Here is a 17331-nt window from a genome sequence, read left to right as displayed (position 1 = left end):
CTTTTTTCTTTATTTTTTTTTTATTTTTTTATTTTTTTTTGCTCGATAAATAAATGCATAATCGATGCGATTTAATTTCGACGTTTTTCGAATTGTCAGAATATTTGAATTATGTGTTTTATGCTCGTTCCTTTGATTCTCGTAATATTTTTCCCGATAATTCGACCGACCCAAGAGATTCTTTTTTTCGACCGTTAAATAGATGCATAATTGAGGTGACATAATTCCCGACGTTTCTGAATATTTGATTGACGTTTCAAGTATTCCTATGATTCTGATAAAGTAATGTTTCAGTTGATACAGTAAATTCAAATGTTTATTTCGGCCGATAAATGAATGATTATTATCGAGCAGACTTAATTTTGACGTTTAAGATGTTCCTTTGATTCACGTAGTTCTTTTTCAATAACGCGGCGAATTCGAACATTTGTTTTGGCCCAAGAAACAGATGCTCTTCGAGGAAACATAATTTTGACGTTTTTAGAACATCAGAATAGATAAAATTGTCCCTGAAATTCTTCGTGCGAAAGAGAAAGAGAAGAAACGAAAGAGAAAGAGAGAGAGAGAGAGAGAGAGAGAGAGAGAAAAAGAGAGAGATAGGTGGGCTAATACTTATTGTCGAAAGTCTGGCATCCGGCAAAGTACCTTCCAAAGGCGCGAGTCACGCGTGTTTAATAGAGTTCCTACGATTTTACTGCAACCCGTAAATTGTTTCGCGGACGACGTTTACGTTTCTCAAATCCAACGACTTAGAAGAGAACACGACGATGACCGACCCACACGTTTCTAACGAGTAAAGCTTTGTCGCTTTATGTCTACCTTCGGATTTACAATGAACAATTTTCTTTCTCTTTCTCTTTCTCGTCTTCTCTCCTCTCCTCACCTCTTTTCCTCTCTTTTCCTCTCTCGTGAGACAGGTAAAATTGTTTTCGCATGACGTACGACGTTTCGCATGTCGTTTATATTTCCATCGCGAGATTGTTATTCGTTTGGAAGCTTTAGAAAATTATCCGTATGATATACGTTAACTCTCCAAGAATATTTAGCTCTTGTCACAATAATCTTTTTCAGTTTCTCTATCTCTTTCTCTCTCTCTCTCTCTCTCTCTCTCTCTCTCTTTCCGTTTATAAATTATGGAAAAGTTTTTTCTTCCTTTTATTTATTTTTTTTTTCTTTTTCTTCTTTTTCTTTTTTTCTTCTGATAACTCTTAATATTGGATATGCATATGTCGCGTCGCATTCCTAAAGTAACAATATATATATATATATTTATTTATTTATTTATTTATTTATTTATAGAAAATCTATTATCATGTCGCGTATAAAATCGTTGTCCTAGTATCATTTTTAACGATAATTAAATTCAATGAGATTAATATAGATCAGATTATAAATAAATTCTTTAATGTACTCTCTATAACACTAATTTTTTTTTTCTTTTTTTTCCTAATCCCTGGAAATTATCTAATACAAAGGGATTACATATAGTATTACTTATATCGATATAATTATACCGGTGTACTAATTGTATTATATTTATCATTGATATAGGATAATTATATTACTAGCGATATCACAGTATATACATATTATTATCTCTATATAAATTCATAGAAAAATCGTATGGAGGGATATAAATTTACGGACTAATAAGTAGTATAACTGTGCTATGATATAGCTAATAATATAATTGTTAATATAATTTGGTGTAATTATGAAATATAACTTATTTAAAATAAACAAATAAATCAGTATATTAGTATAATAAATAATATATAGTATATTATTATAATTTTATTAAAATAAACAAACGTGTAGAAGAACTTTGATTATGAATTAACAATTAAATTTATGTCGATCAAAAAAAAAAAAAAAAGTAAAGAAGAAAATATTACAATTTAAGTATATAAAAAATTTATGCGATACATTAATTTATTTGATTATTTTATAAAACAAACAAACAAATCAATATGAAATAAAATGAAATAAACAATTATAAAAATAAAACGGGTATTAAAATAAAAAATTTAGAAAATAAAAATAAAATAAACATATTAGTACACTAGTATAATAAGTAAATATATATAGTATTTATGCTTATTGTAAAATCTTATTAAAATAAAGAAACGTGTGAGAAAACTTTTGACATGAATTAACAATTAAGTTTGTATCGATGAAAAAAAGAAAAAAAGAAGAAAGAAAAAAAAATGCGAAAAGAAAAGAAAATATTAAAGTCTTAAGTATTATACATAACTTTGAAGTTTACATGATGTTATGAAGAGTTAATAAAACGTAAAAAAAGAAAAGGAATAAAGAAAAAAAAAAAAAAAGAAAGGAAAGAGAAGCTGAAGAGTAGGAATTTTCTTGGACGTTGAAGCGTCGGCGTGATTAGTTACTGGACCATCGGAAGCTGTGCGTACCTCGTCATTAGCTGACCGATCATGCGATTCCACGTCGTCCATTTCTCTTCCTTGAGTTTGAGAACGTGCCGAGCTTTAGCAACGTTTCTTCTTCGTTAGATCTCTCTCGGTGATTTCTCGTTCCTTCGCGAGATTAATCGCCCCTACGTTCGAGAAAACTCATTGCGACGGTCCGAACCGATTTCAGTGATTCAGATCGAGATAAATAGCTAGAAATCAATGTTAACATCGATTTATTATACCATGCTAATTCACCTTAATCGATAATTTACATTCTATCGACTAGCATATATATATATATATAAATATATGTATATATATGTATCTGTATATGTACGTGTGTGTGTATTTGTGTATCGTTTTTTTTAATTCATCCAAATTTTGATAATTATAAATTTTATAATATATTGATGAATATATGAAATACTTGCAAGAATTATCGAATTTTAATTCATTCAATCATATATGTTTTTATCTTTATTAAAAATTCTTAACTCTTTTTTGCGTTAAAGTAGGTTAAAAATTATGTACTCACATTTTGTTTAATTTTTTTTTTATATGCAAGGTGGGATATATTTTAATTCATCTCGTTATAATTTATTTTATTTTACTTTATTTCATTTTATTTTCTTTTTTTTTTTTTTCTTTTTTTTTTCTTTCTCATTTTGAGTGATATTTTGTGTTAAGTAATTGAAACGAACGGTTTTTTTTTTTTTAAATTCTATGCAAATTTGGGTTTTGACTTTCTTTAAAATTGTGTGCCTCAAAGAGTTAATTTAATTAAATATATATCTGTGTTATTCTTAATGCATTCAATAGTATATACCAATAATAAATTAACTCTAATTTATATATATATATATGTTTCTTTCTAAGTCTACGAAAAAAAAAATATATATTACGTGAAAGTTATTTGTATTGATTATAGTATATTTGATATAATTCATACTTCTGGAATATAATGAAAGAAAATCTTTGTAGACAAAATAACGACGAATAAATTTTGTCTCGGATGAAAATTAAATTGACACAATAAATTACTATAATTTTTATGTTGAATTGAATAAAAACAGATGAGAAAATTTAAAATTGATTGCTCTTTTTTTTTTATTTTTTTTTTTTTTATATCAAATTATCAATTATATATGTGTGCTCGTTGTTAGAAAAGAAAAGATTAAGAAAAACAAATGCAAATGCAAAAGAAGCAAATTAAATTGAAATAAAATTAAATAAAATTAAAATTAAAATTAAAATTAAATTAAATTAAAATTGAAATTAAATTAAATTAAAATTGAAATTAGAAAGAAAAAGTGTACCAACTAGAGTTGTAGAAATAAGAGGAGAACGGGATGAGAGTTCTGCCGACTAACAGCGTGCCCCCCCTGTCTATCGTCTTCAAGGCGATGGTGTCGAATGTTCAGGTTCTCCAGCAAGCAGGCTCCGTGGAAAGGCTTGGAAGATTTCTCTGGTCTTTACCGGCTTGTACGAGATTACACAGAAACGAGAGCGTTCTAAAGGCAAAGGCTATAGTCGCTTTCCATCGTGGCCAATTCAAAGAGCTCTATAGGATTCTTGAGAGCAATACCTTCAGTGCGCACAATCATCCAAAACTGCAGGCCCTTTGGTTGAAGGCACATTATATCGAGGCTGAGAGACTTCGAGGGAGGCCACTCGGTGCGGTCGGTTAGTATAATAAATTATTTACTATTTAAAAAATAAATATATATATATATATATATATATATATATATATATACATATATGTGTGTATAAAAGAAAAAGAAAAATATATCCATTAGTTATTTTATATAAAATATATTCATCGTTATTTTTTATATTTTTGATGTTTTTTTTACAACATATTTTTTATATATATATATATATATTTTTTTTTTTCTTTTAGATTCGTTGTCGTCTAACGATTATTTATGATCGATGGATTTAATTGTTACAATTGATGTTTAATTGTTAAAAACATTGCTTGAAATGGATCACGAAAATTCTCGTATATAATATATATATATATATGTATATATTAGTTTATATAAGAGTATGTAATGAATAACTTCAAAATTTAATGGGGTAATTAATATTAAAGCGTGACTTTAGAAATTTATTTAAAAGAGCTTTTTGTGTATATTCATTAGCCAAAAACATGGCTGGGTCTATTAGATAAAGTTAGCAATGAAACTTAGCCCTAAGTCCATTGGGTAAAGTTAGCAATAAAACTTAGTTCCCGATGTGTTAAGAACGTTTAATGTTTTTTTTTTCGATTTTTCTTTTTTTTTTTTTTTTTTTTTGATCGATTAGGTACATAGATCCGATTTTTAACTATTTAGTTTTAACCACCACTCTACCCCCTCACACTATCCCCTATAATCCAGTTTTTTTCCTTCCCCCCCTTTTTTTTTTGTTCTTTTTTCTTGTATTAATTATAACTTATATTCAAAAAAAAAAATATATACACATAATGATAAACATTGGATATAAATGACAAGTGAATGTTTCGACAATACATTGAAATAATAAAATTCGACAAAATTGTAGAGGATTGAAATTATACATTGGATGACGTTTATAAAAGAGTTTAATTTTAAAATCGTTGGAACACCTTAATCTTTTTATACTATGTCATTCTTCGATGACACATTTTCTTATTTAATTACTTAAGAAGTCCAGAAAGACGTGGACAATTATCTGTCGTCTCTCAATTAGCTTTTCAATACCATCAAAATGTCGTGTATTAATCATCATTACGAGGAGTGCCAATGGAAGATATTTCGTTTGTAAGAATGAGAAGAAGTGAGGAGGAGAGAAATAGTAACAGTAGTAGTAGTAGTAGGAGGAGGAAAAGGAGGAGGAGGAGGAGGAGGAGGAGGAGGAGGAGGAGGACGAAGAAGAAGAAGAAGAAGTGAAGGAGAAGGAAGAGAGAGGAGGAGACTAAAACGTATTTCTCTTTCTCTTTCGCACTTGAAATCTAGAACGAAGATTCGCCAACGTTATTTCCGTCGCGTCTTGTAAACAGGAGAGGAAGACGCAGGTTTTAACGAGACGACATTTTAATTAGATCCTCACGCCTTCGCTTTTGCAAACCTATGCCTGTTAGTCGATCCGCTCTGATGCTAAAACGAGAAAAAGAGGGGGAGAGAGAGAGAGAGAGAGAGAGAGAGAGAGAGAGAGAGAGAGAGAGAGAGAGAGAGAGAGAGAGAATGACGAGAGGAAGGAAACGCATTTGGCATCGTCGAAAAGTATTCCGCGAAGATTCGAATTTACTTATTCAAAGTGGAATCGTTCGTTCGAATGATTCGATACATATACACATATACATACACACTTACACAAATATATATATATATATATACATACACATACACAAACACAGAGTATACACTGCTCTTCGAATCCCTGTTCTCTATCGTCAATGAGAAGGAAGAGAGAAGATTTCAACATTTTCTTCTTCTTTTTTTTCTTATTTTTTTCTGTTTTTTTTTTTTTTTTTTTTTTTTTTTTTTTTGGGTTTCTTTTCCTTTGCCACTTTTAACGCAGCAGGAAAGAGAGAGAGAGAGAGAGAGAGAGAGAGAGAGAGAGAGAGAGAGAGAGCGAGAGAGCCCTCCATGTTACAGAGATCTTGATCTAAAAGTAACTCGCAAATCGTCAAAGTAACTTTCCACCGTGGCCTACGATCATCATCATTATCATCATCATCATCATCATCATCATCATCATCATCGCCGCATGATTTTCGATTTTCTTTTATAAACAATAAAATGCAAAAAGTGTTAAATATTATGTCAATTAGAGAACGAGAGAAAGAGAGAAAGAGTTTTCATGATGATCTCTTCATAATAAACGAAACATACGCTTTGATTATAAGTTATATATTATTATTGAATATAATGTACTAGAAGTAATTATATTGTATCAAGTGTTGTAAGTTAGATTTAAAAAGGGGGAAAAAAGAAAGAAAGGAAAACAAAAAAAAAAAAAAGGAAAGGATTAATCAAGTACAACCTTGTCCATTTTTTCCCATTCATTTTTTAAAACGTTTTTATTTTTTTATTTTTTGGAAACGTCATAAAAAATTCATTTAAAAATTAATAACAACTGGAGTGCATTTGCGGATCTGTATGTATATCTTTATCGATCAATGAATATTTCTATGGAAGCATAGAATCATAGCGTTAAATTCATAATACGTTGTTACGTTATTATTAACGTACGTTATTAATGTAACGTTTTAATACATTTTCTTTTCTTTTTCTTTTTTTTTTTTTTTTTTTTTTCTCTTTTTCTCTCCCAGGAAAATATCGAGTACGTCGTAAGTTTCCATTGCCAAGAACGATATGGGACGGCGAGGAAACGTCGTATTGCTTCAAGGAGAAATCAAGGAGTATTCTGAGGGAATGGTACGCTAACAATCCTTATCCATCGCCCCGTGAAAAACGCGAATTGGCTGAGAACACAGGTCTGACGACAACTCAAGTTAGCAATTGGTTTAAGAATCGTAGACAGAGAGACCGTGCCGCTGAACATAGGTGAGTCTTGTCTTCTTCTGCCTCTTTTCAAACGAATTAGATTTAGATAAGTGATCTTAAGTGGATCATCATCCTAAAATGATATAGTAGATTTTACATATATATATATATATATATATATATGTATCTATGTACAAATGTATATTTATCGATAAAAACCTTCCTCCCATCCTTCACTACTATCAAAAGTTTATATACATACTTACCGCGACTCTGATTTCCCCGACTCTACCAACTTAAACTCGCAAGAATCTCAGCTGTCGCATCGTAAAACGAGCAGCGAGAAAATGCGTAGGAGTCGTCTCTTCTTCTTCTTCTTCTGTAGTTTCGTGTTGTTTCGAAGGTCGTTGCTCTACATCCGATTTTAGAAACGACCGACCAAATTCAAAGGCCCTGTAACAGCACATCTATAACGCGTTCTTCTCTCCTCCTCCTTCTCTTCTTTCTCCTTCTCCTCCTTCTCTTCCTCCCCCTCCTCATTCTCCTTCTCCTCCTCCCTCATCCTTCTCTTCTTCCTTCCTTCCTTCCTTCCTTCCTTTTCGTTCTTGTTCTTGCGTTTACTCATCGCATCTCCCACGTCGCGTGATTCCGTTCACATTCATGTTCACGTTCACGTTTCTCTCTCTTTCTCTCTCTCTCTCTCTCTCTCTCTCTCTCTTTCTCTTCTCCCCGTTCTTCTGTCCGATGATACATCGAATATACTTTTGAAAATATTTATCGATGGAATTTAATTATATACACCGTAATCCTGACGAAATTGTTTTACTTATAACAAATAAATATAAACGATTAAATTCTATTAAAAAATTATAAACATTCGATTAACCCTTTTGAGTGCTGAATAGTCTCGGCATAAGTAAGCAATCATTAATGGTTTTGATCATTGGGAACGAAATAATTTTTTCTTTAATGTTAACTTCGTCGATTGAATACGTAAAGCTCCGTTTACTTAATTGATACGAGAATTAATTAATTATTTTATTCAATATATTAACATGTAAATCATATCTTAATTCGACACTATCTCAAATGTGAGAAATGGTCGAAAGAATTGATAAACGCATATATGCGTCCATAGTCAAACAATGATCGCTTTCGTTAAACGCATATATAAGTCCACGTCACTCAAAGGATTAATAAATAAATATAAACGATCAAATATTATTAAAAAATTATAGATATTCGATTAACCCTTTTGAGTGCTGAATACTCTCGACAGAAGCAAGAAATCGCTGACGATTTCGATCAATTGGTAAAGAAATACTTTTTTCGTTAATATTAATTTAATCGATTGAATATGCAAAAGTTTGACTATTTAAATGATACAAGAATTAATTAATTATTTTATTCGATATATTAACATGTAAATCGTATTTTAATCCCTTTTCGGTACGATTTAATCGTGAAAAAATTGTCCATGAAACAACCATTTAATTTCTATTTCAAAAAACATGTTTCATATTATGATTTATATATATATTGTTAATTAAAATTATATTATTGATTTGGATAGAATTGTGATTATTCATCCATTATCGTGTTTATTTCACAACTATAGTAAATATTTCAACAACTATTTTCTTTGTAAATAGTATATTTCTTTGTAAAAGTATAATAATCGTTGTTCATACTTAATGTTTACAAGAATGAAATCCGACTTACTAACAAAATTTGTCTGTGACTTGTATCTAGTAATTCTAACGGTAAACAATATGTGATAATGATCTGTGATATTTACACAAGAAATAAAAGAGGATACGATATTACCAGATTCAATACATTAAAAAAATTTTAAACTATATTAATTATTGTCATATTTAATAGTAATTGTAGTCACATGACGAGTTTTCAATTCGTTATTTTACCGCAAAGGATTAACTTGAAATTATCTCAAACGCGAGAAATGATCGAAAGAATTGATAAACTATGGACGCATATATGCGTCCATAGTCATACACCGATTGCTTTCGTCAAACGTCATATATGCATCTATGGCACTCAAAGGATTAATAAATAAATAAATATAATACAAATGCTATTAAAAAGTTATAGATATTCGATTAAGAAACGAACGTATTTTCGTGATTAATCGTTCAAAATCGATAATACTATTAGTATTAGATTCTCGATGGTGTGTTTTCAAATAGTTTCCTTGTTTTATGAATGAACGAGAAGACTTTCTGCAAATAGAGTACTACGCTTGCAGTAATAACGTTCTTCTTATCTAACCATAGAGGTTATATGGGAGTCATGATGACTTTTTTTCTTTTGGAAGGAACTCATCGATGCGAATAGTGGTTAGGACAGAGCTTATTTCTCCTGTATTTGCGAGAGAAATAGAAAAGAGAAGAAGGAGTTTGCCAAAGGGAGGAAGTGGGAAGCACCATCATGGTAAAGTCAGTCGGCACAGTATACACCACCACCGTACCACGTCACGCCACAAGAAACGTATCGAATTTCTTATGGCTTCTGTATATTCCCATGAACGAAAGCAAGCGAGGTCGAAAGCAAAAAAAAGGGAGAGAACGAGAGAGAGAGAAAGAGAAAGAGATGGTCAGTCTAGAGAAAAAGAGAAAGAGAGAGAGAGAGGGGGGGAGAGAGAGAGAGAGACGAAGAGAATAAAGAAGAAGAAAGAGAGAAAGAGATAGTCTAGTGTCCTGCCAATAGCTTTTCGTGTACTGGTTGTTATAGTAGTAGAATATCCTGGATACGCCAGGACATCATTCCTGGCATATTAATTACAGGAAATCCCACAAAGCTTCCACCCCTACAACGCACGTTATATACTTTCATTGCTTGTCTTCCTTATCTTTCCCCCTCCCCTCTCTGTATCGACATAGAGACAATGTTTCATCAATTCCCCCCCCCCCCCTCTCGAACCTACCTTCTCCATTCACCTCATCCTCTTTCCTATTTTATTACTATCCTCTTTATTATAGTACTGTATTCAATATTTGTTCAACGATCGCGTCTTTTTCATGAAGATAAAAATCATCGCTTTTAGAAACGACGTTTATACGTTCATTATAATGGTAATATGATTTTGATCTCTCGTAGTGATCTATTATTAAAAAACAGACACTTAGTGATGGGTAACGCTTTTAAAGTCACCATTCCTGTAGTTATTTTTTATATCGATGATGATAACGCGCTGGTCCCGCGTTTTGTCCCTTGGGACAGGGGCGTCTTGTTGTGGGCGTCTGCCAACATACAAGAGACATCATATATCCAGTTCATGGTGGTATTAATTCTCCCTTGGGTATCACCATTAAATCGTTTGACTTTTTTCACTTTGACGCCGCGTCGACTTTTCATTCAATTTCTTCCGCTATCATTTATCACGTTTCTTATTAAAATATCGATGAAGTATTTTTTTTTCCGTTCGTTCTATCCAAATAGATCGTCATTTATATTCTAGATTTTTTCTGGAGACAATTATATTGGAAAATTATTATAGGTAATTTACTTTTTGGATGGAAAATGAATGGAAAATCGATCATTATTTATGTTCTAAATTTCTTCGAGAAAATAATATTGGAAAATTATTATAGAGATTTACTTTTAGACCAAATGAACGAACAACAATCGATTATTCTTTATATTTAAAATTTCTTAGATGAAAAATTATATTAGAAAATTGTTCTAACGATTTACTTTTAGATTAAATAACACGATATCATGTAATGATTGTTTTAAACGATAATCGCGAAGTTTTTTATCGCTTGAAAAATAAATAACACAAGGACCACGTCGTCTCGTATTTGTGATAAGAACACGAACGAACGGTCTAGACTCTTTAACGGCGCCATCTCGAATCTTGTGATCAGCATCTTTCATATCTTAACATTTTGAAAACAAAGTTGGACTCTTCCGTTAGCTTCGCACGTTTTATGTTATCGGATACTATCAGAGCTCTCAGTGCTGCTTATATATATTGTTCTAGTGAACTCAGAACGAAGAGAAGAGACGCATTTTTAGAACGCAGCTTTAAGAGAGACAACGCATTGTCTTTTATTATTCCAATGATCTCTCATCCTCCTCTCTTCTTACTTTGTCCGTAGTATTCGTAGTTACGTTCGTCATATATTCTCTTCGTTTCTCCTCGGTCTTCTTATACATTTCACGAAGTGTAGCTGTGTCTGCACTTTTTATTACAACGGAGGATGCTGAGACTTCTCTTTATCTCTGCAACGTAGAAACGTAAACAATTGAGTTATGAAGTCTCTCTCTCTCTCTCTCTCTCTTTCTCTCTCTCCCCTCCTCTTCGAAGGAGGAACCATCTCCTCCACTCCCACCCCCACCCCTTCTACCATCCCTCTCGTTCTTTGATTCTCTCTTATCTGATATATACATCAACATTTTCCATTTGCAATCTTTCTTTTTCATCTGACTCATATTCGATTCGCTGTAAAATCATCGATCCCACGAATGCTTCCGTTTGTTTTCCTGGAAGAAAATAAATTATCATTTATTGTATATATTTATTTCATTGGTCCGTTATTGTTTTATAAAAATAATTGAAAATAAGATAGAGAGAGATCTAAGTATACATTTAGTTGTTTACCTCTCTCTCTCTCTCTCTCTCTCTCTCTCTCTTTTTCTCTCTTTTTCTCTCTTTTTCTTTCATCCTTTAACAATTTTCATACTTGGAAATGGCCGATCCAGTTTTCTTTGTCCCAAGTCATGGTTACGATGCTTCCGAACACTTTTATTACCCTCTCAAAACATGTTATTCCTTCTGCATTTCCGTACCTTCAGTGATCTTCTCTGCAAAGTCCGATCCCGATCGGTCCGTTTCTTTTGACTTCAAGGGTTAAGAACAACATTAAGGATGCCAAAGATAAATAATGTTGAGACAGAGAGAGAGAAAGAAAGAAAGAAAGAAAGAAAGATGTTCCCTTTTTCTTTGTGAGATGCCGTCGATTTCAAATTTTGGCCCTTTTATTTTTGTTTTACGTCATTCTGAACTAAGAAAAGAAAAGTAATAATAATAATAATAATAATAATAATAATAATAATAATAATAATAATAATAATAATAATAATAATAAATGGATACAAAATAATTATAATAATAATGATAAATTAAACTTCAACGTTTTTGTAGGATAGCGCAAAGAAAAAACTTAAACGATAATCGCATTTAAAAATATTTATGAATGCATTCAAAAATTTGATATTATGTATGACACTTTTATTGCATTTTTCATATTATAGTCTTTGTTGTATTATGATCGTATGAAATTTTTTTTAATATATTATACTTTTATAATGTATCTCCTTTAACGCATTCATAATATCATTTTATTTACACACACACACACACACACACATACACACAAAGAAAAAGAAACTTGAAAAATTATTCAATAAAAACTTTAAATTCAATATCTCTCAAAAAATCACATTATATCAGTTATTTAATCTATGCATTCAAATAAATGATTATTGGGATATTATGTAGTTAATGGACTATGTAGAATTAAACGATTCTTCAGCCATCTTCCGACGTGGCTCTTTCGTCTTCGTTGCAATCGATTTCTTGGCAGGATGAGCCATCGTTGAGTTATATGGGCATCATCGTTGTAGTCGTAGTCGTAGTCATTGTCGTCGTCGTCGTCGTCGTCGTCGTCGTTGTCATCCTACGTGGTCGTAGCAGCCAGTAATGGCTTCGCCGCGTTGTTCTCAGTGTCAACAAAAGTTTGCTAATGTACCCGTCCTACATAGACTCACCCTCACCCTCACCCTCACCAACGCCCTCTTAGTCTGTCTCGCTCTCTTATTCTCTCTCTCTCTCTTATTCTCTCTCTCTCTCTCTCTCTCTCTTTTTCTTTATCCCTCTTTTACCATCAACTTCACCCTCATTTTCGTTTCATCCCCTTGTCTTCCTTGTCATTGGACTACGCAAACTGATCGAAAGGATCGCAATAGAGAGAGAGAGAGAGAGAGAGAGAGAGAGAGAGAGAGAGAGAGAGAGAGAGAGAGAGAGAGAGCCGCATTAATTTTTCTTTTTATTTTTTTTTTCCTTTTTCTTTCTTTCTTTCCTCTTTTTTTGTTTTGCTTCTCATAGTAATATAGCATATTTATAAAGCACGATCTCTCTCGTTACAATTCTTCTGTTTTCGACGGATAATGATCTTTCTTCTAATTCTTTTTTTTTATATTCTTTGTCTTATCAGTTTTGATTCGGCCCGATTATTAGTAATTCTTCAAGCGACCATCAACAGTATTTGCATTTAATTACGTTGAGACATCTTTATGGGAGACACAAAGAGATATAGGGGATGAGGGGTTGGAATGAGAGAAAAATGAAGTGGGCGCGGAAAAATGTGGAGAGAAGGGGAAAGGGATAGAAGGGATGAAATGAGGATTGGGGGAGGGAGGGTTAAATCGAAGCTTTCAAGGAAGGGATAGAGAAGACGATAGATAGATAGCACTTCCCGGATGTAGAAAGGGACAGCTGTGTACGAGTGTACGAGGGCTGAGATAGAGAGAGAGAGCGAGAGAGAGGGATAGAGAGAGGAGGTAGAATAGAGTGAGATAAAGATAGAAGTATTGAAAGGAAAAAAGTATAGGTTCTATCGAGAAGGGGGAGGAGAGAGAGAGAGAGAGAGAGCGAGAGAGAGAGAGAGATAATAGTAGTCGGGTCCTTGCCAAGGGTTGGACGTGGGTGGCTGCACCAATATTGACTCTTCCTGAAAACCTAGGGAGTTTTGAGACCCTAACATAAGAGGGGTGAAACCGAGAGAGAGAGAGAGAGAGAGAGAGAGAGAGAGAGAGAGAGAGAGAGAGAGAGAGAGAGAGAGAGAGAGAGAGAGAGAGAGAGAGAAAGAGAAAGAGTAGTAGCTCTCGCTTTTTACCTCGCCATTCGTACGATACTTCGAAATGGCGCCTGCTTTACCACATTTTGCTCAGGAATTATTTTCTCTCAATTACAACTTTATACACTTTAATACGTTATAATTTGCAGTGATGTCAATTATGGTTACTATAAAGTTCAATATCTTTAGGCAAAGGCCAACGAGTTATGAAATGAGTAATGAAGTTCGCGGGATCATTGATAAAAAAAAAAAAAAAAGGATGAAAAAGAAAAATAAAATAAATATATAAATAAATAAAAAATTAAAAAAAAAAAAAAAAAAAAAAAAAAAAAAAAAAAAAAAAAAAAAAAAATATTAGATGATCGTTGTATATAATATCAGGCAAGAAGTAGCTGTGTATTATATTATTATGAAAGGATACGTAGAGACGTAGAGACGTAAAGAAAAAGCTATGATTCATCTTACATCGCGAAGAAAAACGTGTGCTCTCTTGGAGAGTTGAACGCTAGATAGGTGAAACAGGGACGAGAGGTGTATTTCCTCTCTCCTCCCTCAGCGCGCTTTGGCTTTGATGGAAGTCGATCGGTGATATATCGTGGCTCCTCGACACATCGACTTTGATGGAAATCGATCTCGTGATCGTCGACGTATCGAAGGAATCGCGGTGGCAACCCACGCTACCGGTTGTGGCCATCCGGCTAGCCATTCTTCGAGCTATAACAGGAGTGTACTCTAGTCTCTCTCTCTCTCTCTCTCTCTCTGTCTCTCTCTCTCTCTCTCTTTCTTTCTCTCTCTCTCTTTCTCTCTCTTTCTCTCCTTGCTCTGGAACAGCAAAACTGAACTTCTTGCTTTTACCTTTGCGGGGATTCATCTTCTTGGCATAATTTCAATGTAAATTCTCTTCTATCGAGAAAACATATAGATATACAAAAGTTACATTTAAATGAACACAACAAAATTATGTTATGTATCATAATCTTTCATTAATACCATCATACTATCGTTAACGCGTTAAGTAAGTATCCGATTGATTTTATTAGAAATCATCTTAATAATACCTATCATAAATATTTGTAGATAAAAGTTACAAGATAAATGTAATCATGCTCTTTCTCATTGGATGAGATATAATGGGTATAAAACGTTTGTTAGAAAGTATATATATATGTATATATATAATCTTCATCTTCGAAATGTCATCTCTCTCTCTCTCTCTCTCTCTCTCTCTCTCTCTCTCTCTCTCTCTCTCTCTCTCTCTCTCTCTCTCACTCTCTCACTCTCTGAAAGAAATCTTACAAATATTTGTAATAAAGTTGTCAATATTGAATGACTAACGATGACATTCTCAACGTGTGTTAATCGAACAAGTTTTGGAAAACTTACTTTATCATCGATCGACATTTACATCATCATTACATTGATGTTTATGGGCTTTGAGTAAGTTTTAGTGTTTGCCGAATAAGGCTAACGTGTTGTCCAAGTCAGACAAAAAAGAGAGAGAGAGAGGAGAGAGAGAGAGAGAGAAATTCGTATGTACATATCGTTCTCGTGCCGCTGACGTCCCCAAAATAGCTACGAACAGTGTCCCGTGAAGTAGGAACGGCACAGTATAGAGGCAGAGGCGGCGGCAGCGGCAGCGGCAGCGGCAGCAGCAGCAAGCAGCAGCTTCAGCAGCGCCTGGTTTACGGTTACAGCATGCACGGTGTCTGAGTAGCGCGCTCTGCGTGTCTGAAACCAGAGAACCCTATCTTGTCAACGTGTCTCGCGGACCGCGCCGATGACATCCACAAACCATTCCGCGAACACAGAAGACCTACCTCCAAACGTTTCCCATTTGTTGTTTCCTTTGGATTTTCCAAATGAGGATCAGTCGATCATTGAAATTTTCTTCAAATTTGTTTCTAGAATAAGAAGAAGAAAAAAAAAGACGAAGTAGAAGGTCTAAAAAGCTCGTGATATTTTTTTCATTGTTCGATAAAATTATCTTCTTCTTTTTCTTTTTTTTTTTCTTTTAACTAACTTCCTTAATAATCCAAAGTTGGCTAAAGGAAATAGTAGGCGTTGACCTTAACGTTTCGATCAATCAAGATCTTAACACTGGCGTCGTCTTGGCCTAGTTATGTCATCGTCTTTGGGTCGACGTTCAAAAGACTATCTCAAAATGACAGAAGATATTGGACCAAAATAACCCACGTGGTGTTACTCTTTCGGTGACTTTGTCTATACTTCAAAACCGATGACATCATATGGCCTAGAGAATCATACAATGGTTATAATACCCGAGGATATAAGCTAATACATTTCTTGTAATTATATCATTCCTCAATTTCATTATGTTATTATTAGAATAACACAATTAGTATCGATCACATACGAATGTTTATCGTTATATATTCACCATATCTTGTTGCGTTACATCAAAAATATATTGTGCATTTATATTAAATATCTATTTCGTTCACATTGTAAATTTCCAATAGCAATCTAGTCTTTTTCAAATTCATTATAACATCTGATTACATTATCACATTGTTCGGTACGAAAGTTTCTCGCACGTGGGACAGTGCGTTTGGAACAGATTACATTCGACGATGCACAATCCCAAAAAGATTGAGAGAGGGAGCGACCAGGTGAGGAATGGAGAAGAGAGGAGAGGACCGTGCATGCACAACAGTAAAAAAAGAAAAAGACAGAAAGAAAGAAAGAAAGAGAGGAGAGAGAGGAAAGGGAAAAAAAAGATTACAGTACACACGTCGCGACGGTGAATGTGCATTTGTGAGGACGCGTGGTCCAGGGTCTCTTCCGGCGGGAGAGAAAGGGAGAAAGAGGGGGATGGGGTGCGAAGGGGAATGGAAGGGAAGGTCGGCAATCCCCTTTTTCGTCGAAAAAGGGAGGACGACGACGACGACGACGGGACCGGCCATGTTGGGTTTTGCCTCGGCCATTTTTCGGACTTGGGAGAACAAAAAAGGCGAATAGGGCTCTCTCTCTCTCTCTCTCTTTCTCTCTTTCTCAGTCTCTCTTCCCCTCCGTGGAAAGCCGCTTTAAAGAAGACCACGTCAAATCTGACAGGCCACGCGAGGGAGAAAGAAGGGAGGCCACATATGCGCACGTTAAGGACCAAAAGGGCCCGCCTCGTGCGGAGTCTCGTCATGAAAAAGAACAATCCTCTACTCTCTCTTTCTCTTTGCTTCATCTTCGTTTCTTCTCCTTCTTCTTCTTCTTCTTCTTCTTCTTCTTCTGCCTCCTCTCCTTCTCCACTACCTCTCTTCTTCTCCCTTTCCCCATCGTTGCTTATGTACCTCGTCTCTTTTTTAGAAGCGAATAAGGGGACAGAGGGGGCATTCATTCATGCACGCACATTCCCAGAATTTACTTCGTGTACGGATGGATCATCACGACGATGATCATCATCATCATCATCATCATCATCATCATCATCATCATGCGTGTTTGTGTGTTTGTGTTCCCCATCGACGCATATATGTATAATTCGAACGATCGCCGATATGCTGCTGCTGATGATGATGATGATGTTGATGTTGTTGTTTTTCT

The 17331-nt window shown here is 33.9% G+C and overlaps 1 protein-coding gene across 2 annotated transcripts in view; it reads left to right on the top strand.

The window, feature by feature from the left end:
• so (SIX homeobox 1 protein sine oculis) overlaps positions 1-17331 on the top strand; it is a 35236-nt gene that overhangs the window by 3743 nt on the left and 14162 nt on the right. The window contains exons 2-3 of one of the 2 annotated variants that reach the window (XM_035868006.2): positions 3842-4103; positions 6721-6955. In XM_035868006.2, the coding sequence (XP_035723899.1) occupies positions 3842-4103; positions 6721-6955 (497 nt within the window). Of the gene's footprint in view, positions 1-3820; positions 4104-6720; positions 6956-17331 lie in introns of both variants that reach the window. The other variant, XM_085663836.1, reaches the window with a different exon arrangement.

This window comes from Vespa mandarinia, chromosome 24 (assembly GCF_050613455.1).
Source record: "Vespa mandarinia isolate Hongniang chromosome 24, ASM5061345v1, whole genome shotgun sequence".
Lineage (NCBI taxonomy): Eukaryota > Metazoa > Arthropoda > Insecta > Hymenoptera > Vespidae > Vespa > Vespa mandarinia.
The sequence above is the reverse complement of the archived record's forward strand: the minus strand, read 5'-3'. Positions and strand labels throughout refer to the sequence as shown.